This window comes from Nerophis ophidion, linkage group LG27 (assembly GCF_033978795.1).
Source record: "Nerophis ophidion isolate RoL-2023_Sa linkage group LG27, RoL_Noph_v1.0, whole genome shotgun sequence".
Classification (NCBI taxonomy): domain Eukaryota; kingdom Metazoa; phylum Chordata; class Actinopteri; order Syngnathiformes; family Syngnathidae; genus Nerophis; species Nerophis ophidion.
Window position 1 is genome coordinate 14,124,058 of NC_084637.1, and position 22,991 is coordinate 14,147,048.

Consider the following 22,991-nt stretch of genomic DNA (forward strand, 5'->3'; position numbering starts at 1 on the left):
TAATTAAGAACTGTTTTTTGAATTTTATCTCTTATTTCATAAAGTCAGCGTTGGTACGGATGAAAATCAGACAAGCCTTGGAACAGATAAATCTGTAAGTGTTGAAGATTTTTTTAGGATGGAAAGTTGATTAATTTGACAGTATGATATGTAATGAAATTATGATTTGTATACACTTTTTTATTTTTGTAGTTTCCATGAGTGTTTTGATGACAGAGTAGCATTTATTTCCAACATCGAAATAATTTGAACCCCCTATTTGTAATTTATTTTAATATTTGCATATTTGTGTAAAGCTAATATTGACATTCTAAAGTAATTTGGACGACATTACAATATGTTTGTATGTTACCGTGTGCATTTTAGTTTTACATGGAAAAACTAAAGAAAACGCTAAGAAAATCAAAGTATATTACACATAGTTGACGAGCCAACGTCAGGTCGACATCTTTTATCGGCGTTGCGACAGAGTTTCTATATACTTAGCATGAAAGTTTCAGTCCTTACAATAGGAAACAGCCAAGGACTATTAAAAAATCAGCATAAAAAAGCAATTGTTCTCAAATTTAATTCATCAAATACAACGTCATAAAAAACCGTGTTCTCCAATACCACCATAATGACCAACATTAAAACACAGTAGCGTAGTACGCCTAAGTATTCAATAAAAACAAGGCGAGGTACAACTTGTTTTTCTCACATTTTTTTTTTACTTCTTTGTACCTTGAAACAAAAAAAAAACAGATCACAAATACATAACTATCGTCTCTTGACGTAAAACCACAAGCACTTAAAACTTCACACAATGAGACTCAAATGTTAACGTTTAAAACGAACCTCCGCAACCTCTTTGCCAAGGGTGCAAAGGGCCGCCAAACAATATCTGTATCTCAACTGTGGTACGAAGCGGTAGTCAGTTGTAATAGACTTTTCTACCACTTGTGGCAAAAATGACAATCTTAAACAAACAAGAAGTCTAGAGTTTAAATCTTAGAAGTTTTTTAAGCACAAAAATTATGACTAAAGAAGTGAAACTGTATTTTCATTTGCACTTTAATTTTACTAACGGTTTATTTTTGGAAACATATTATTGTTATTTATTATCCTTTTAATTAGAATTCAGGCAGCACGGCGGAAGGGGTTAGTATGTGTGCCTCACAATAAGAAGGTCCTGGGTTCGTTTCCCGGGCTCAGAGTCTTTCTGTGTGGCATGCACCTGGGGATAGGCCGATTGGCAACACTAAATTGGCCCTCGTGTGTGAATGTGAGTGAATATGTGTACCTGACCATCTGCCTGAATGCAGCTGGGATAGGCTCCAGCAACACCCGCGACCTCAAGAGGGACACGCGGTAGAAAATGGTTGGATGGATATTTACAAACCATTTTATCTTAGCACTGCAAAGTTATATGTACACTTTTTTAAACACTTTTTCGAGTCCTTTCTTTTGTAGTATATTTGATAAGTATTTATTTTCGTAATCAGTCTGACCTAAGCCTTGATAATAATCTTTGTAATAAACACAAGTTTTCATATCCTGTTAAACTGTACATAGGTTAGATATAATTATTGAATATAAGTCAAATTAAGAGTAGGATTTCTAATGCAGTGTTAATATTTGGGTGGAACCTCTGTGGTCGAAAATTAAGACAAAAGCAGTGTCACTGACGTGTGAAAGCTCAAACTATTTTTTTCTGAACTCGAGCCCGCCCAGTTATACAAAGTAACAATTAGCTCCGTTAGCCAGTTAAAATCAGTAAATGGTGAAAAAAAGAAGTTAGAGTTGGTACGGACGAAAAGCAGAAAAGTTGTGTTTGTTCCTACAAGCCTTGGAAAAGATAAATCTGTAAGTGATTAATCAACTTTCCATCCTAAAAAAATCTTAGTTCGACAGTATGTTATGTTGAATTATGATTTTTATGCACTTTTTTACTTTTCTAGTTTTAATGAATGTTTTGATGACTTAGTGGCATTTATTACCAAGACCTAAATAATTTGAACAACCAGAAGCATTTGTAATTTATGCTAATATTTAAATATTTGTGTAAAGCTAATATTTACGTTCCAAAATATTTTGGATTACATTACAGCACTGATGTCTAACTCATAATCTGGCACGCCACATTATTTTTTGTGGCCCGCAAAAGCCTGGAAATAATATGCATCAATAAAATACTAAATCTCTTCTTACTAAATATATTTGTTCTTTCCTTTTTGACATTAAAAATCATGTATCTCATGCAATTGGATATCTTTTAAATTGCAATATCATCAAAATATTATTATCACGTCTTCCCAAAAAATGTTTTTATTTGTTTAAAAAAATAAATAAATAATGTAATTGAATGTCTGCTTGACTTATAATTTCAAAACAAATATTTATTTATTTATTTTGAATCAATCAAATTGTAGACTGTAAAATTGACAATGTATTTTATGGTTAAATTCCGCCGACTGAGTTTTTCACCGTAAAATCAACTTTGGTACTGTTTTTTGTTTCATATACAGTAATACACTAAAACATTAAAAAACAAAAAAAAGATTAAAACAAGATTTTATGGTAAAAAAAAAAAAAAAAAAAACAACCCAAAAAAACCCTGCCAGCTCAGTTGCTTGAATTTTACCATTAAAAACAGTGGTATTGCTTTGGCGTTTATTGCAGTTTTTTACATGCTGTAAAAAAAAGACAAAAACACTACTTTTACATTACAATTCTGGTGACTGAGCTGCTAGTTTTTTGGTAGAATTTAAAGATTTTTTTTTTTTTGCAGCTCATGTAAAAAAATTAATCGTTCAGGGTTTCCCACACATTCATTTATTTGTGGCGGTCCGCCACGAAATAATTACGGCCGTCACAAATAAAAAATAAATAAATAAAATAAAATAATAAAATAAAATAAAATAAAATGTTTTAATTATTTTATTTTTTTTCGGCTTTTGACTCGCTCGACCGTTCATAAAAGCAATGGGACTCTGTCTGTGAATGGAGCTTGAAGTTACATATTATATAAATATGTAAATATTATATAAATGTGTACATAAAGTGTTGTAATTCTATTCCAACTCCGCGTTCTTCTTGGACATCGCCGCCGCCGCTGCCTATTTTAAAATCTCCTGACGATTGAGGGAACCCCTCATGAAACAGTTTTGTAAAGATGAAGTAGTCTTGTGATTTTTCCCGCACATACACATATTGCGCTCTACCACGGTATTGAGCAGTATTTTCTGGATAATCCAAATAAGACATTATATATATATGTATATATATATATATATATATATATATATATATATATATATATATATATATATATATATATATAAAACACACAAATATTCATATATTTCTTATTCCCCTCTCAGGGCAATCATAACTGCGATGCGGCCCTCAATGAAAACGTACGTTTGAATAACATAGCTTTGTGTTGTTGTGTGTATTTCAGTTTTACACGGAAAAAAAAAAACTAAAGAGAAAGCAAAAAAAATTATTTCTATAGATTGAAAATATCCAGCGAGCTGCGTTGAAATGTTAATTATGTTGTTTTACACCCAGGTAGCCCAATTAACTATTTTTTACGCTGTTTTGCGACACCTGTGTCAAACTTGACACCTTACTTGGCTGGTTCTGACGATTACTTCAGTCTATAAGGGGAGTGAGTCTTGCTTTTTGAAGCAAAATTTTTTTTCAGCACTGAATTTTTTGCAATTGATTTTTTTTACACTGATTTTTTACATTGCATTTTTTAACACCAAGTTTTTTTTGCTATTATTTTAAAACCCTGATTTTAGTTTTCAATGAAATTGTCAGCATAATTTGAAAAAAAAAAAAAAAGGAAATTCTAATGAAAAAAAATCAGTTACCTTAATTCAGTGTCAAAAAAAGCTTTTGTAATAAATTAAGCTCCACAGTTGCAGGTTGCATGACATCAACACATACAGTGAAGGCAAAATAATGACATAGGATGACTTCAATGAATGACAAAAATATAAAGACGGAACTACAGTACCTTGATACATGAAATTAGTGATGAATTGGCCTTTCTGCAGTCTCGCTACTTCGCTCCTAAAAAGTCCAGTTACAGTTTTCCCGAAGGCCTGCGAAGTGATGAGTGCTGTAGCCATAAGAGCGGACAGTAAATACGACATTTTTAAACACACTAATCTTGGCATTTTAAGTTCATATATGTTAGCTCATCACTTCAACGAGCCACGAAACCAGGAGAAAGCCCTTCTGCGTAAAGTTACACAAGCAGGAGGGAAATAAAGCGGAAGTTAACAGATTATGACAAAAAACACTCAAAATTGTTTAATTGGGGATTTAGTAACACAACACAATTTGATTGAATTATCATTAAAGCAAATGCATAAACATGAATGCAGTGTTAACCGACTGGTAGGTAACATCAAACATTGTCAATTGGCTTTCGGGCTTTTATGTTGGCAGATATTTCCGGAAGCCACGTTTCTTCCTCGTTAAACAAGAGAGCTTTGTTTAGTTACTTGGCCCAATAGGCGCCGTGGTCAACTTGATCGACGTAGAATGCACACAATCAAAATACATTGACGTCATTGCCACAATTTGTCAGCCAATCAGAGTGACGAACGGCCTATTTGCTCAATATATGTCCCACCTATTTTATACGTGTCAACACTACCGTAAACCATCAGCTACTGTCGCACCGGCCACAAAGCATTCATTCTGGTAAACACCAAAAATTGCGACAGGACCAAAAAGTTAAAAACAGACATCGCTTTAAACCTCTGAAAACCATCCATCCATTTTTTTTCCTACCGCTTGTCCCTTTCGGGGTCGCGGGGATCTGAAAACCATGGTTTTAATTAAAATGTGCCCCAGTAGAGTGATGGATTTCGACAGAACAGTTTTGGTGACTGGAGGATCAGGATTCATGTGAGTTCACCTCGTATAAAGCTCTAAATAATGACAAAATGTCGTATCTTCTTTTTACTTAAACACTGTTATGTTCTCCTGTCCCAACAGTGGCTCCCACCTTGTGTGTGCACTGGTCGAAAGGCACCCCGACTGGAGAATTATTAACTTTGACATTGTACGTTTTCATAATAAAATAAAGTAACTGTGATACTGTCACAACAGCTGTATCCAATTTAGCTTTAATTGCTTCAAGAGTATTGAATAGTATTATTTTTCCCCCCAGTTGGACTACTGCTGCAGCCCCAGGAGTCTGGAGAGCATTGAAAACAGAGCCAACTACACTTTTATCAAGGTAATACCTTGGGCATCAGAGCAGTGCTGGCATATGAGCTAAAAGCCTTAAAGGCATACTGAAATTTGATTTTTTTTTAATTCAAACGGGGATAGCAGGTCAATTCTATGTGTCATACTTGATCATTTCGCGATTATTGCCATATTTTTGCTGAAAGGATTTAGTAGAGAACATCAGCGATAAAGTTCGCAACTTTTGGTCGCTAATAAAATAGCCTTGCCTTTACCAGAAGTAGCAGACGATGTGCGCGTTACGTCACGGGTTGTGGAGCTCCTCACATCCTCACATTGTTTACAATCAAAGCGACAATTTCCCCATTAATTTGAGCGAGGATGAACGATTTGTGGATGAGGATAGTGAGAGTGAAGGACTAGAAACAAAAAAAAAAGATTTAAAAAAAAAGAGGAGGGCAGTGGGAGCAATTCAGATGTTATTCGACAGATTTACTAGGATAATTCTGGAAAATCCCTTATCTGCTTATTGTGTTACTGGTGTTTTAGTGAGATTATATGGTCGTACGGGTGTGGTGACCGCCAGTGTCTCCGTGGGAAGCCATGTTTCCCCCTCTTCCACAGTGTAAGCATCTGACGGTCGGGGGCGGCCGTTGGGAGGAGGCAAAAGAGTCCGCAGCTGCAGGAAGAACGACGCAAACTCTCCGCTCATGTCCACGGTAAGAGCCGTCTTATTGCCACCATTTTCTCACCGAAACCTGCCGGTTGACATGTGGTAGGGAACCCTGTTCGCTTCACCGCTCTGTTCCATAGTAAAGCTTCACCATCAGCTTTCGCGAATGTAAACAAAGAAACACCGGCTGTGTTTGTGTTGCTAAAAGGCAGCCTCAATACACCGCTTCCCAACTACATCTTTCTTCTTTGACGTCTCCATTATTAATTGAACCAATTGCAAAGGATTCAGCAACACAGATGTCCAGAATACTGTGTATTATGCAATTAAAGCAGACGACTTATAGGTGGGATCGGTGCTGGCTCAAAATGTTCGCTACAATCCGTGACATCACGCGCACGCGTCATTATACCGCAACGTTTTCAACAGGATACTTCGCGCGAAATTTAAAAAATGTAATTTAGTATACTAAACCGGCCGTATTGGCATGTGTTGCAATATTAAGATTTCATCATTGATATATAAACTATCAGACTGCGTGGTCGGTAGTAGTGGGTTTCAGTAGGCCTTTAATTGCTAGTAATATAAGTTGGTGTTTTTAACATGCAAACTGTATGCATGTTTACATTAGCATGCTAGCATGCTAACATCACAGTCCTGGCTTTATGAGCTAATTTTGCCACCTGGAGTCATATAACTTGGTATGTAACAGCTGTTAACTGTTAGTGTGCTAACTTTAGCATGCTGGCACGCTAACAATAAAGTGCTAACTTTTTTTTGCAAATGTTAGCTTTTTTTGTCTGATTACAGATTATACATTACTAATTTTGGCAACACTACAGTCTTATAACTTGGCATGTGACAGTTGTTAACTATTAGCGTGTTAAAGGCCTACTGAAACCCACTACTACCGACCACGCAGTCTGATAGTTTATATATCAATGATGAAATATTAACATTGCAGCACATGCCAATACGGCCAGTTTAGTTTACTAAATTGCAATTTTAAATTTCGCGCAAAGTATCCTGTTGAAAACGTCGTGGTATGATGACGCGTGCCCGTGACGTCACGGATTGTAGCTATAAGTCGTCTGCTTGAATCGCATGATTACACAGTATTCTGGACATCTGTGTTACTGAATCTTTTGCAATTTGTTCAATTAATAATGGAGACGTCAAAGAAGAAAGATGTAGGTGAAAAGCGGTGTATTGCGGCCGCCTTTAGCAACACAAACACAGCTGGTGTTTCCTTGTTTACATTCCTGAAAGATGACTGTGAAGTTTTACTATGGAACAGAGATGTCAAGCGAACATGGTTCCCTACCACATGTCAACCGGCAGGTTTCGGTGAGAAAATGGTGGTGATAAGTCGGCTCTTACCGTAGACATGAGCGGAGAGCTTGCGTTGTTCCTCGTGCACCTGTCAAAGAGGCAGCTGCGGACTCTCTTGACTCCTCCGACCGGCCGCCCTCGAACGTGGGATGCTTCAGCCCGGCCCCAACGGCTGCCTTCGCTTCGCCTCGTCGAGAAACGTGGCTTCCCTCAGAGACACTGGCGGTCACCACACCCCTCCAACTTTCACTAAAACACTAGTAACACAATAAGCAGATAAGGGATTTTCCAGAATTATCCTAGTAAATTTGTCTAATAACATCTGAATCCCTCTGCAGTCTAGTTTTTTTTTTCCTAGTCCTTCACTCTCAATATCCTCATCCACGAATCTTTCATCCTTGCTCAAATTAATGGGGAAATTGTAATTTTTATTAGCGACCAAAAGTTGCAAACTTTATCGTCGATGTTCTCTACTAAATCATTTCAGCAAAAATATGGCAATATCGCGAAATGATCACGTATGACACATAGAATGGACCTGTTATCCCCGTTTAAATAAGAAAATCTCATTTCAGTAGGCCTTTAGAGTCCTATAACTTGGTATGTGACACAAGCTAAACTATTATCACCCTCACGTTAGCTTGCTAGCATACTAACTTTTTGAGCTAGTTTTGCAATAGTTTACCCCAGAGTCATAACTTGGTATGTAACAGCTGTTAAATGTTATTGTGCTAACTTTAGCATGCTGGCACGCTAACAATAAAGTGCTAACGTTTTTTTTGCGAATTTTACACTGTTTTATCTAATTACACTGTCATATAACTTGGCTTGTGACACTTCTTAACTTTTAGCATGCAAACGATAGCATACTAGCTTGCTAACTTAAGTATGCTGCCTTTTTCATCCAATTTTACATTTTTTTCTCTGTTTCCAAGCAACACACACTACAGCAGGGGTGTCCAAAGTGCGGCCCGGGGGCCATTTGCGGCCTGTAGGTAATTTTTTAACGGCCCCACGGCACATTTTAAAAATACTATGGAAAAAAATTAAAAACATAAAAAGTGGTATAAAAGAGCAAACAGGTGAAATGTAACAAAACATGTTGCAATGTTTACTCTAATAACACAAAGCTGCCATGCAGGCTGTTTCTTTCTTTAAAAAAAAAAAAAAAATAGTGAATCAAAATCAATTATGAATTATTGACCAATTCAAGGCTCCAATTACGTCACATCAAATATTCCGCTTTGAAATTTTTTTTGGGGCAACTGTTGGATATTTTGTGTTTGCCATATAAAAAACTGAGCTGTTTTTTTTCCCCAAGAATGACCTAAAACGAACAAACAAAAAACATAAACAAAAAAAAAACGCATAGTTGACGGATAGATCTGTAGTTGATCTCGAGACCATTGTGTTAAAAGTAAACAGTAAAAAAAAAATTATAATTTATTTTTTAACACTTTAATGAGTAGGACCCCTTTGGATCAGTGTGTTTTGTTTTTAAATGTCATCGCACAAAAAATAATAGTGACTTAAAATCAATGGTGTTATTAGTTGTTGACCTTTTTCCGGCACCAGTTATTACATAATCTCAAACATTCTACTTAAAAATTTTTGGGGTGATAATATTGCATGAGGTTCAGGTTAGGGGAGTTGGCAGGCCAACGGAGGACAGTAATGCCATGGTCAGTACACCAGTTACTGGTGGTTTTGGCACTGTGGACAGGTGCCAGATCATGCTGGAAAATTAAATCTTCATCTCCATAGAGCTTTTCAACAGAAACAGCTTCAATAGCCGTATTCCCACGGTCAGGCCACTCCTGAACTCTAGACAACGGAAGTTCCCTCAGTCAGCAGTGGTTTGGGGAGCGATGTCAGCTGCTGGTTTTGGTTCACTGTGTTTCATCAAGTCCAGAGTCAATGCAGCTGTGTACATGCGTACATCTGTTGTAAAGCTCTATGGAGATGATGATTTAATTTTCCAGCATGATCTGGCACTGCGTGTGTTTGGGGTCATTGTCTTTTTGGAGCACCCAACTACGCCCAAGACCCAACCTCCGTGCTGATGATTTTAGGTTGTCCTGAAGAATTTGGAGGTAATCCTCTTTTTACTCTCTGTAAAGCACCAGTTCCATTGGCAGCTAAAAGGCACAGAGCATAATACTACCACCACCATGCTTGACGGTAGGCATAATGTTCCCGGGATTAAAGGGCTCACCTTTTTCTTCTCCAAACGTATTGCTGGGTATTGTGGCCAAACAGCTCCATTTTAGTTTAATCTGACCACAGAACTTTCCTCCAGAAGGTCCTATATTTGTCCATGTGATGTCAGACGAAACAAAAATTATTGGAAACTCAAGACAGCCGTGACATTATGTTCTTTACAAGTGTACCACGACTGTATATAAAATGTTTTTTTAGAGTGGAATAGAGCGACTCCAATTAGATTAGCTCCGTTGTTACCTGACTTTTGCCAGTGTTTATTTGAAAATTAGAATGCATTCAAAAAGACAGATGTATATATATGCTCTTGTCTCACATTTTGGCTGTGTATGATTGGCAAAATAATTTTAAAAAGTGCAGTTCCCCTTTAAGAGAAAAGGGTAACTAGTGATGTAACACGCCAGTTTTCACTCGCCTGTTTCATTACGGTAACCAACACGCACGGATCAGGCTCTTGTCAGGGCAGCAGATAACTAAAGTGTAATGTATATAAAAATAAAAGTTCAACTATAAGTGTTCTGCAAGCGCAATATTTATGCGAGCGTGTTTGTTTCATCACTGAGGCCAGTTGGTCCTAGGTCGAGTACACGTCGTCATTCAGTGAGGATATCGCTCATAAAGTTTGCTTTATCATTTTTTAAAACTGTTATTTCTGTCCTGTTCTTAATTACTTCCACGTTCCCCTCTAATCCAGCATAGGCCGACACCCAGCAGAAACCTATTCATAGGTGAAGCCTTCTCAGCTGGTAAATGTTTTGTTGTATTCGTCACATCGTCAATACTTTGTAGTGCCGCCAATTAATAGGTGTATTTTTTTGCGACTACACCCTTTTAAAGACATGCATCAACCAACACCTCACATTATTACACAGCGGCACGCAAGATCAAGGCGTGTCCTCAAGGACACCTGAATTAAGTATTAGTACATCTTTATGATGACTCACTGGATCGGTTTCGTAGCCGAGTGTGAAGCGACCGGAATGAGAATCAGCACCTCCAAGTCCGAGTCCATGGTTCTCGCCCGGAAAAGGGTGGAATGCCATCTCCGTGATGGGGAGGAGACCTTGCCCCAAGTGGAGGAGTTCAAGTACCTAGGAGTCTTGTTCACGAGTGAGGGAAGAGTGGATCGTGAGATCGACAGGCGGATCGGTGCGGCATCTTCAGTAATGCGGACGTTGTACCGATCCGTTGTGGTGAAGAAGGAGCTGAGCCGGAAGGCAAAGCTCTCAATTTACCGGTCGATCTACGTTCCCATCATGAGCCTTGGGTCATGACCGAAAGGATAAGATCACGGGTACAAGCGGCCGAAATGAGTTTCCTCCGCCGTGTGGCGGGGCTCTCCCTTAGAGATAGGGTGAGAAGCTCTGCCATCCGGGAGGAACTCAAAGTAAAGCCGCTGCTCCTTCACATCGAGAGGAGCCAGATGAGGTGGTTCGGGCATCTGGTCAGGACGCCACCCGAATGCCTCCCTAGGGAGGTGTTTAGGGCACGTCCAACCGGTAGGAGGCCACGGGGAAGACCCAGGACACGTTGGGAAGACTATGTCTCCCGGCTGGCCTGGGAACGCCTCGGGATCCCCCTGGAAGAGCTAGACGAAGTGGCTGGGGAGAGGGAAGTTCGGGTTTCCCTGCTTAGGCTGTTGCCCCCACGACCCGACCTCGGATAAGCGGAAGAAGATGGATGGATGGATACGTCTTTATGATAATGACACTACAGTTAATGCAGTAACACATCAAAGGTTCAAATAGTATTTGCTTCAAGTCTTAGTATTTTATATATATATGTATATATATATATATATATATATATATATATATATATATATATATATATATATATATATATATATATATATATATATATATATATATATATATATATATATATATATAAGTGACGTGCGGTGGGGTTCATGGCTGGTGAGGCACTGACTTCATCACAGTCAGATTTATAAACATATGAACCCTACAGAGTATCTTATTCACCATTTGATTGGCAGCAGTTAACGGGTTATGTTCAAAAGCTCATACCAGCATTCTTCCCTGCTTGGCACTCAGCATCAAGGGTTGGAATTGGGGGTTAAATCACCAAAAATGATTCCCGGCCGCTACTGCTCACTGCTCCCCTCACCTCCCAGGGGGTGAACAAGGGGATGGGTCAAATGCAGAGGACACATTTCACCACACCTAGTGCGTGTGTGACAATCATTGGTACTTTAACTTCATGTAGCAGGTACTTTAGCTAGTGTAGTAGAAGTTCTCAATATTTGGGCTAATCAGAAGTCTAGATTACGACTCAGAGAGAGTAGGAAAGACACAATTAAATACTTTAAATTATACTGGTGTTATTTAAACATGTACAGTGCAACAACTAGTGGACAGACATGAATAGGAATGGCCATTCAAAACAAAAGAAAAAAAACAGAAAGGAATCTCAACAAACAATGTTTGTTTAGTGCAGGTAATTCATAAAAAGTAATATCAAAAGTTCAAGTTTTGATATTATGGACTGATCGCAGTCCATATGTGCATTCGCAGTTCATACAGCCACAGTGTTCATTCATTGTCTTTACTGTAGCATTAAAAATGCAGATGGCCTTTAAACGCCACAATACTCAGTCACCATATTTAAGTACCCAAAATAAAGACTCGACATAAATGTAAATTCAATCGGATCAGAAATATCGGAGGAAACTGGATTAAAACCCGATGCTAACCACCCATAGAACATACATGGGTACGGCTAGTAGCTACTATTAGCAAACAGATATACTTACCAAGTCGGCGTAAAATCTCAACATCGACACACTCTCTCGTCGCAACTCGGCCCTGATGGTCGGCACCTATAAGTTTACAATTAGTTGTAAAATGTTGGACGGTTGTTTTTACGATATGCAGGCAAACGACAACTTTAAAACATATGTCCCCAGGGCTAGCCGAGTAGTGCAAGAATGATCTCTAGGATCACAGCGCCCTCTACCGCCAGGAGGCCGGAGAACAGGAGCCACCCACAGTGCGTCTTCGCAGGCGTTTTATGATTGCCCAGCACAAGAAATACGTTACACACATACAGTTGTTGACAAAATACACTGTACATTATATACCTCAGCTTACTAAACTATGGAAATGTATAATACAATTATATAATGTAGCAATACGGTGTCACTGCACTGCACAGCAGTTAGCCGAGTCATTGCCATGGTGACCAGGCTGTGACTCCCCGCAAGTCTCTGCACGGTATTTGAACACAAATGTGAAAATTCAGCGATTTTGAAAAAAAAATAATCTAAAACTGGTGAAGTTAAATGGAAAAATGTTATAGTATAATCACTGAATACATATAACAATTTAATATATATATTTTTTCTTTTTACATTTATTTTCTTTCCATGATGGCAGGTGAGGTGGGGCCTTCCCTGACTGCATATATATATATATATATATATATATATATATATATATATATATATATATATACACACACACACACACACACACACACACACAAACCCCGTTTCCATGAGTTCGGAAAGATGTAAATATAAACGGAATCCTTTTCCACCCATATTCAATGTACTACAAAGACATATTTGATGTTCAAACTCATAAGCTTTATTTTTTTTTGCAAATAATAATTAACTTAGAATTTCATGGCTGCAACATGTGCCAAAGTAGTAGGGAAAGGGCATGTTCACCACTGTGTTACATCACCTTGTCTTTTAACAACACTCAATCATAAAGGACCCATCTCACCCTGGACATAAACTTTTTGAACTGATGCCCCCAGGCAGGAGATACAGGACAATAAAATACCGATTTAAGAACACTTTTTACCCGCGAGCAATAGTGTCGCTGAACACAAGATGACAATAATGACTGTGCATGTGAGCTGTATGCTTGGTATTTTTATTCATTTTATGTACTTTTATATATTTATCCATGTTCTTATGTTTTTATGTGTTATGAATTTGCACTAAATTAGTTTTGCATACAATTTCGTTGTACAATGTACAATGACAATAAAGATATATTCTATTCAATAAATATTTGGGAACTGAGGAAACTATTGTTGGAGCTTTGAAAGTGGAATTCTTTCCCATTCTTGTTTAATGTAGAGCTTCAGTCGTTCAACAGTCCGGGGTCTCCGCTGTCGTGTTTTACGCTTCATAATGCGCCACACATTTTCATTTGGAGACAGGTCTGGACTGCAGACGGGCCAGAAAACTACCCGGACTCTTTTTTGACTTTGTAACACGTGCTGAATGTGGTTTGGCATTGTCTTGCTGAAATAAGCAGGGGCGTCCATGAAAAAGACAGCGCTTAGTTGGCAGCATATGTTGCTCCAAAAGCTGTATGTACCTTTCAGCATCAATGGTGCCTTCACAGATGTGTAAGTTACCCATGCCTTGGGCACTAATGCACCCCCATACCATCACAGATGCTGACTTTTTAACTTTGCGTCGATAACAGTCTGGATGGTTCGCTTCCCCTTTGGTCCGGATGACACAATGTCAAACATTTCCAAAAACAATTTGAAATGTGGACTTTTACATGCAAATTGATACCTGTAGTCAACAGTACAGATTTTTCGTACTTTAGTGCAGTGTTTTTCAACCTTTTTTGAGCCAAGGCACATTTTTTTCATAAAAAAAATACGGAGCCACACAACCAGCAGAAAGCGTTAAAAAATGAAACTCCAACAGGTTGCCGTGCTTTATTTAGAGTATGTTGTTGTTTTCCTGTGTGTAGTGTTTTAGTTCCTGTCATGTGTTGTTATCTTGGGGACCTTTATTGTTTTGGTGGTGTTTTCCTGTAGCAGCTTCATGCCGTCTTTTGAGTGCCATTGCACGACCTGCTTTCTATGGGAAACCAAGACTATTTCAGTTGTGCGGATGCTTTCCTACTTTGTGGGGAAATTGTTTATTGTCATGTCATGTACGGAAACACACTAAGTCTTTGCTGTCGTCCAGCATTCTATTTTAGTTTACTTTGTAGCCAGTTCAGTTTTACTTTCGTTTTGCATAGCCATCCCCATGCTTCATTGTCTTTTCCTTAACGTTTTGTTAATTTTTGGTTTAAGCGGTAGATCATACTTGCCAACCTCGAGACCTCCCATTTCGGGAGGTGGGGCGTGGTCGGGGGTGAGGCGGAGGCGTGGTTGGGGGCGTGGTTAAGAGGGGAGGAATATATTCACATCTACAATTCACCAACTCGACTTATAGTGAATTCTAGCTATATATATTTATTTTGTTATATATATAAATAAATAAAAAAGTTGAATTTCAGACGGCACCTATCAAATACACAGTAATAAAAACACGGTTGTTCTACTAACTGTACTGTGCTTGCTGGTTACTAAAAAAAACAACACTTACCTTTCACTATTTGAGTAACCTTTGTTCTGCCATTTATTTCTTCATTTTGCTCGTCGACGGTGTAATATATCGGGTTGGAGTCAATAACCAGGCGAGGTGATGAAGTTATGTCTCTTTACTTTGGGCTTCAGAACAGACTCCCTCACTTGCCGTCAGTTGCCCAACACCACGTAAATCGTTGGCCAATCAAAAAGCAACCCCGGCCATAACGCTATAGCCAACATTCACCAGGAGATGGCAACAGACAACATAGAATCGCCATGGCTTCGTCTCCTTGTGTGTGCAGTTTTTATTCAAATCCGTAGATTTTGTAACGTGATTGGGCAGGCAAGCTGTTTATATAGTGGGAAAGGGACGTGAAAACAGACTGTGCCCACGCAGGTCCGCAAGTACCTGGAGGGGGCGTGGCCTCCAGCTACGGCTGAATTTCGGGAGATTTTCGGGAGAAAATTTCTTACGGGAGGTTTTCGGGAGAGGCGCTGAATTTCGGGAGTCTCCCGGAAAATCCGGGAGAGTTGGCAAGTATGCGATAGATACCTTTTTATCTGCATGCCGTCTCCCACTGTGCTCTGCATATTGGGATCACGACAAACCATCCTTGACGCGTTCCGAATTCTACAAAGCAATGCTACCTGCTGCCACCTACTGATATGGAGTGTTACATTGTTACCCTGCCGATCTCTATACAGCACAGACACTAGACAACGGCACATTATTTCTCAATTATAATTGTTGAGTTGCAAATAATATTTTTTGGACCAATTAGGTGAAGTTGCATAATTTCCCACGGCACTCCAGACAATATCTCACGGCACACTAGTGGTTGAAAAACACTACTTTAGTGAGTGTTCATGTGTAAATAAATGTTATTTTGTTCAATATTAAAATCTCAGAGGTTACATTTACCACTTAAAAGTATAATGCATAACAAAATGATTAATGTGTTTGTGTGACAGGGGGATCTGTGTAACGCCCAGCAGATGAAGCACATCTTCAACACAGAAAACATTGATGTCGTTTTTCACTTGGCCGCCCAAACGCACGTCGGTGAGCATCAGGGAGCTTTGACTTGACATGCTTTGGTAGCCGCAACAATTTTGTGCACCTGTCTCTCGTTTACGCCCCCCCCTCCCCAGACACATCCTTCCAATGCCCGTCCTCCTTCCACCGAGTGAACATCGTTGGAACCAGGGTCTTGCTGGCTGCCGCTCATGCGGCCCGCCATACGCTTCAGCGCTTCATCCACGCCAGCACCGATGAAGTATACGGATCAAGTCAGAATGAGGTTGGTGACGTTTAAGGCTTCTTTTTTTTTTTCAAATTGGGTTATGAAGTGAGCGTGAACTGTTTGTGTCATGCAGGTATTTGATGAGAGCAGCCCAATGAGTCCTTCCAACCCTTATTCTGCCTCAAAGGCAGCTGCAGATTACCTGGTCCGATCCTACTGGGACAAATACAAGGTACTTACAGGAGGTAGTAGCCTTCATGTCAAAGTACAAAAGCCTCTTCTTAATGCAGTTTCTTTGCTTTCTTCAGTTTCCTGTCATCATCACCAGGAGCAACAACATCTATGGACCACGGCAATACTTTGAGAAGGTAAACATTTGACATTTTCCTATAAAACAAAAAACAGGCAGTACATCAGGGATTTGTAACCTTTTGGACCTCTGGGCCCAACTTTTCCACTTAATTATTAACACTGGATTAGTAATCTTACTTTTGATTTTAATCATATTCAGTAATTATGTCTATCTTACTCGCAATTTTACAGGATATACCTTGTCAAATTTTATGAAAGCATGTGTTAATCGCAAAGATTATTATCAAGGCTTATGTCAGGCGGAGTACAAAAATAAATAATCAAACATACTGCAAAAGAAGGGACTCATAAAAACTTGTGAAAAATATGTTTACATACAATTAAAGTGCTAATATAAATTCAAACTAATGATAGTACATATTATGGTAAATGTATTTATAATTAAGGTGTTAGGTGCAAATGAAAATACAGCTTCACCACTTTAGTCATATTTTTGGCACTTAATACAATTCTCAATGGCCTTGTTAACACGGTAGGTCAGTTGTAAATTTTTTGCCAGTATGCGATTTGTATCAGAGTTTTTTATGTCAAGGTGAACAGCGCATTTTGGAATTTTTCATACCCAACCCAGGCCTTAATATGTATATATATGTCAGTCTTGTATTTTCTCCTGTTTTACAGGTCATTCCCAGGTTTGTCACCCTTTTGGTGAACGACAAGAAATGGTAGGTTTTTTGTTTGTTTTTTAAAGGCCTACTGAAATGAGATTTTCTTATTCAAACGGGGATAGCAGGTCCATTCTATATGTCATACTTGATCATTTCGCGATATTGCCATATTTTTGCTGAAAGGATTTAGTAGAAAACATCGACGATAAAGTTCACAACTTTTGGTCGTTAATAAAAAAGCCTTGCCTTTACCAGAAGTAGCAGACGATGTGCGCGTGGCGTCACAGGTGTGGAGCTCCTCTTAATCTCACATTGTTTACAATCATGGCCACCAGCAGCGAGAGCGATTCGGACAGCGAAAACGGCGATTTTTCCATTAACTTGAGCGAGGATGAAAGATTCGTGGATGAGGAAAGTTAGAGTGAAGGACTAAAGGGAAAAAAAAGAAAGAAAAAAAAGGCGATGTCGGTGGGAGCGATTCAGATGGTATTAGACTCATTTACTAGGATAATTCTGGAAAATCCCTTATCTGCCTATTGTGTTACTAGTGTTTTAGTGAGATTATATAGAATCTGAAAGTCGGAGGGGTGTGGCAACGGGTGTGGTGACCGCCAGTGTCTCTGAGGGAAGCCACGTTTCTCGACGAGGCGAAGCAAAAGAAGCCGTTGGGACCAGGCTGAATTTTTTTTCTCCCTCCTACACGGTGGAAGCATTCCACGTTCGGGGGAGGCCGGTCGGAGGAGGCAAGAGAGTCCGCAGCTGCCTCTCTGACAGGTGCATGGAGAACGTTGCAAGCTATCCGCTCATGTCTACGGTAAGAGCCGACTTATTACCACAATTTTCTCATCGAAGCCTGCCGGTTGACATGTGGTAGGGAACCATGTTCGCTTGACCGCTCTGTTCCATAGTAAAGCTTCACCTTCGGGAATGTAAAAAAGGAAAGACCGACTGTGTTTGTGTTGCTAAAGGCAGCCGCAATACACCGCTTCGCACCTACATCTTTCTTCTTTGACGTCTCCATTATTAATTGAACAAATTGCAAAAGATTCAGTAACACAGATGTCCAGAATACTGTGTGATTATGCGATTAAAGCAGACGACTTATAGCTGAGACCGGGCTGGAAAATAATGTCCGCTACAATCAGAGACGTCACACGCACGCGTCATCATACCGACATTTTCAACAGGATACTTCACGCGAAATTGAAAATTGCAATTTAGTAAACTAAACCGGCCGTATTGGCATGCGTTGCAATGTTAATATTTCATCATTGATATATAAACTATCAGACTGCGTGGTCGGTAGTAGTGGGTTTCAGTAGGCCTTTAAAGGTTACGTTGAACAGTGCCTTCGTCTTATAGCTTGATGTTTCTTTTGTGCCGCAGCACCATTGCGGGAACCGTCCCGAAGTCCCGCCATTTCATGTACGTCGACGATGTGGTTAACGCCTTCCTGCTGCTAATGGAGAAAGGCGTGAAGGGAGAAGTCTACAACGTAGGTGGAAGTTCTGAGATTGGCATACTGCAACTGGCCAAGGAGCTTATTAGGATGGTGAGTTAATGGCATTAACGCCACACGGCAGATGACTAAATCAGCGGTGCTTGTGTTTTTAAAGGTGAGGAACGTGCCAGATGTGGAGGTGAACGACTGGTTTGAGTACGTGCCAGACAGGTGAGGGTGGATTTACTCTTCCATTTATTCGCATTTACACCTTAACTGCTGTCGAATGATTACATTTTCAAATCATTTTAGTCACACTTCTGAATTTGGAATAATTAATGAGGTTACAACTCACTTTAATCATTTAAATTAACTTTAACAAAAAAACAGACCAAATTACCAGGAAACAAATACAATTGTATCATCAGAATGTCATCCTGGAACATTTTTGGCTTGTTAGTCCTATTCCAAAAAGGGAATACATTCAATTTTGTTTCAAAATTTGACACACAATACCTTCTAGTGACAATGTAAAAAAGGTTCTTGTTTTATATCGCAAATGTAATAATTAAAAATCACATGTAAATAATTATTTCCAGCTCCTTTGCTCAATATTTTGTTGATGGTAAAAATAAATGGAAAATGGTTGTACTTGTATAGCACTTTTCTACCCCTTTTTAAGGAGCCCAAAGCGCTTTGACACTATTTCCACATTCACACACACTAATGGCGGGAGCTGCCATGCAAGGCGCTAACCAGAACCCATCAGGAGCAAGGGTGAAGTGTCTTGCTCAAGGACACAACGGACGTGACTAGGATGGTAGAAGGTGGGGATTGAACCAGTAACCCTCAGATTGCTGGCACAGCCACTCTACCAACTTCGCCACGTCGTCCCCCGATGCACCTTTGGCAGCAATTACAGCCACAAGTCTTTTGGAATAGGATGCCACAAGCTTGCCATACCTATCTTTGGGCAGTTTCGTCCATTCCTCTTCGCAGGACCTCTCAAGCTCCTTCAAATTGGATGGGAAGCGTTAGTTTTCATCCAGGATGACTCTGCACATTGTTGCATTCATCTTAAGTCTAGTCAGGGAGGTGACCAAGAACCCAATAGTCATTCTTTCAGAGCTACAGTATTCCTCTGAGGAGAGAAGAGAACCTTCTGGAAGGACAACCATCTCTGCATCAATCCACCAATCAGGCCTGTATGCTATAGATAGAGCCATTTTTTTAGGAGAAGTTTGCCACAATGCACCTGAATGAGAAACAAAATTCACTGGTCTGATGAGAAAAAAATTTAACTCTTTGTTGTGAATGTCAGGCGTCATGTTTGGAGGAAACCAGGCCAATATCATCTCTACAGTAAAGCATGGTGGTGGCAGCATCATGCTGTTGGGTTGTTCTTCATGGGCAGGAACTGGGAGACTACCGTATTTCCTTGAATTGCCGCCAGGGCGCTATTTAATTGAAAACCTCTTCTCACTCCGGCACTTACCAAAGGCATGCAGTAAAAATTTGAGTGTGATGTAAGAATACCATCATGAAAAACACATTTAATAAAAAAAAAGTTATTATGGTCTTACCTTTACTTATATAGTCCTTGCCAGCTCCTTCTGATCAAAAGCATCGATAACTTGTTTATAAAAGTCTTATCTTTCTTCAGTTTTAAAAGTCTCAAAGGAGATCTTCCGTTATTACCTCTTCCAGCACATATCACGTCACTCATTTCATTTCTTCTGCCGCCCAGTAGTCGCAAGAAGGATCACTAGCGCCCTCTAACACCAGCAGGGGGAGTCATTTAATGACAGACGCAGCTACGGTATTGTGACGGTCTCAAGCCGTTGTCTTGCGGGTTCCCAGGACCACCAAGGAAGGACATGGCTTTAGCAGTTTTTCTGTTTATTTTTCAATAAAACCTCAGTCCAGGTCACTCTTCCGCTCCTCCTCTCCGCTCGCTCGCTGCCATCTTGAGCGTGCCCTGCCTGTCTGTCGGACCGTCGGCTCCACAGGTATATTAATAAAACATAGCTGCTTACTGTTCTTTTTAACTTACCGGTATTTAATAGCTTGGACCTTAAATCCTACTGCACAGCTCTTAATCTTCTTCCCTTTATGCAATTTCAAATTACCAGTATTTAAATCAGCCTCCTTCATTTTGAAAATGATGACAGGGGAAGTGTCACTCGTGACGTCACGAGTTTGACCAGGCGGTAATACTAAGAATGCGCTAATTATTTTGGGAAGCGAGTTTGACCCGGCAGTAATTCAAGGCAAGCGCATACTAAATGCCCGGCGGCAATTCAAGGAAATATGGTAGTCAGGATAGAGGGAAAGATAAATGCAGCAATGTACAGAAACATCCTGGATGAGAAACATTACTTCCAATCCAACCTGATGGAGCTTGAGGTACTGCAAAGAGGAATAGGTAAAACTGCACAAAAATAAGTGTGCAAAACTTGTGGCATCCTATTCAGAAAGACTTGAGGCTATAATTGCGGCCAAAGGTGCATCAACAAGGTATTGCGCAAAGGCTGTGAAAAGTTATGTACATGAGATTTTTTAGTTTTTCTTTAATGAATTTGGAAACTAAAAAAAAAAAAAACATTCACATGTTCATTATGAGGTATTGTCTATAGAAATGTGAGGACAAAAATGAACGTATTACATTTTGGAATAAGGCTGTAACATAAAATGTAGAAGAAGTAAAGTGATGTGAATACTTACCGGATGCACTGCGTGTGCGCACACACCTGCTGTAATTATTACTTAATACGGTCTCGCACTAAAATGACTGTCAGAAAAGTGCAACAGCGTTAGTCACTTTTTGGCCTTTTGTTATCGTTCTCAATAAAACCGAAATTGGTAACTGTCATATTTATAAGTTTCGACGGTTTGGCCTTTGCATCCTTTTTTTAATTGACAGACTTCAATATTTCACACTTGTCCCTTGATCGCTTTACTGTAGAGCAGGGGTCACCAACCTTTTTGAAACCAAGAGCTACTTCTTGGGTACTGATTTATGCGAAGGGCTACCAGTTTGATACACACTTAAATAAATTGCCAGAAATAACCAATTTGCTCAATTTACCTTTAAGAAATAAATGTATGAATATAAAAAAATGGGTATTTCTGTCTGTCATTCCGTCATACATTTTTTTTCCTTTTACGGAAGGTTTTTTGTAGAGAATAAATGATGAAAAAACACTTATTGAACGGTTTAAAAAAAGAGGAGAAAACACGAAAAAAAAGAAAATTAAATTTAGAAACAGTTTATCTTCAATTTCGACTCTTTAAAATTCAAAATTCAACCGAAAAAATTTGAGAAAAACTAGGTAATTCAAATATTTTTCAAAAAAAAAAAAAAAAAATTTATGGAACATCATTAGTAATTTTTCCTGATTAAGATTCATTTTAGAATTTTGAGGACATTTTTTTTAAATAGGTTAGAATCCAATCTGCGCTTTGTTAGAATATATAACAAATTGGACCAAGCTATATTTCTAACAAAGACACATCATTATTTCTTCTAGATTTTCCAGAACAAAAATTTTAAAAGAAATTCCAAAAACTTTGAAATACGATTTAAATTTCATTCTACAGATTTTCTAGATTTGCCAGAATAATTTTTGGGAATTTTAATCATAAGTTTGAAAAAATATTTCACAAATATTCTTTGTTGAAAAAGCAGAAAGTAAAATAAAGAATTAAATTAAAATGTGTTTATAATTCTTTACAATAAAAAATAAAAAATACTTCAACATTGTTTTAAATTGTCAGGAAAGAAGAGGAAAGAATTCAAAAGGTAAAAAGGTATATGTTTAAAAATCCTAAAATAATTTTCAAGGTTGTATTTTTTCTCTAAAATTGTCTTTATGAAAGTTATTAGAAGCAAAGTAAAAATATAAATTAATTTATTTAAACAAATGAAGACCAAGTCTTTAAAATATTTTCTTGGATTTTCAAATTCTATTTGAGTTTTGTCTCTCTTAGAATTAAAAATGTCGAGCAAAGCGAGACCAGCTTGCAAGTAAATAAAATACAATTTTAAAAATAGAGGCAGCTCACTGGTAAGTGCTGCTATTTGAGCTATTTTTAGAACAGGCCAGCGGCGACTCATCTGTTCCTTACGGGCACCACGTTGGTGACCCCTGCTGTAGATCAGCAGCAGTTTGGCAAAGTCAGCAATTTATTTGGTGCGTCACATAATTGTCAAGAGTTCCATATTCACTACTATGTGACAATTATTGGCTTGCAGTGTTTATTTTATTGGCTCACTGGTTCTTATTCATAGTTTTGCACTTTTTAAGATAATTGTACCTTTAATTAACAGAAAAAAATGGATTTTCAGCACATAAGCATCATATTACTATCCAATGCTCTGCAGACCCAGTGTGGACATCCGCTACCCTATCAGCTGTGAGAAGCTGCAGCGGTTAGGTTGGCGAGAAAACGTGTCGTGGTCTGATGGCATCAGAAAAACTGGTACAACACACACACATATATGTTGAGCACACACAGACCTATACAACCAGGTCATTAATATTTGCCCG

General features: G+C 38.8%; 2 protein-coding genes across 6 annotated transcripts in view; one reads left to right on the forward strand and one right to left on the reverse strand.

Annotated features, from left to right (window-relative positions):
* Nucleotides 1-12,408, reverse strand: part of LOC133544525 (integral membrane protein GPR180-like) — a 55,178-nt gene extending 42,770 nt beyond the window's left edge. Inside the window, exon 1 of one of the 2 annotated variants that reach the window (XM_061889953.1) lies at nucleotides 12,195-12,408. Coding sequence is in view for 1 of the 2 variants with exons in the window: in XM_061889951.1 (XP_061745935.1) it covers nucleotides 4,007-4,169 (163 nt within the window). In the remaining variant the exon portion in view is untranslated. Of the gene's footprint in view, nucleotides 1-4,006; nucleotides 4,253-12,194 lie in introns of those variants that run through there. The other variant, XM_061889951.1, reaches the window with a different exon arrangement.
* LOC133544526 (dTDP-D-glucose 4,6-dehydratase-like) overlaps nucleotides 1-22,991 on the forward strand; it is a 24,422-nt gene continuing 1,431 nt past the window's right edge. The window contains exons 1-12 of one of the 4 annotated variants that reach the window (XM_061889954.1): nucleotides 1-94; nucleotides 4,855-4,908; nucleotides 4,999-5,065; nucleotides 5,174-5,242; nucleotides 15,749-15,839; nucleotides 15,929-16,077; nucleotides 16,154-16,252; nucleotides 16,329-16,388; nucleotides 17,014-17,057; nucleotides 18,387-18,552; nucleotides 18,617-18,672; nucleotides 22,826-22,923. In XM_061889954.1, coding sequence (XP_061745938.1) covers nucleotides 60-94; nucleotides 4,855-4,908; nucleotides 4,999-5,065; nucleotides 5,174-5,242; nucleotides 15,749-15,839; nucleotides 15,929-16,077; nucleotides 16,154-16,252; nucleotides 16,329-16,388; nucleotides 17,014-17,057; nucleotides 18,387-18,552; nucleotides 18,617-18,672; nucleotides 22,826-22,923 — 988 coding nt within the window. In that variant the 5' untranslated portion in view covers nucleotides 1-59. Of the gene's footprint in view, nucleotides 95-1,693; nucleotides 1,846-4,854; nucleotides 4,909-4,998; nucleotides 5,066-5,173; nucleotides 5,243-15,748; nucleotides 15,840-15,928; nucleotides 16,078-16,153; nucleotides 16,253-16,328; nucleotides 16,389-17,013; nucleotides 17,058-18,386; nucleotides 18,553-18,616; nucleotides 18,673-22,825; nucleotides 22,924-22,991 lie in introns of those variants that run through there. The other 3 variants (XM_061889955.1, XM_061889956.1, XM_061889957.1) reach the window with 3 other exon arrangements.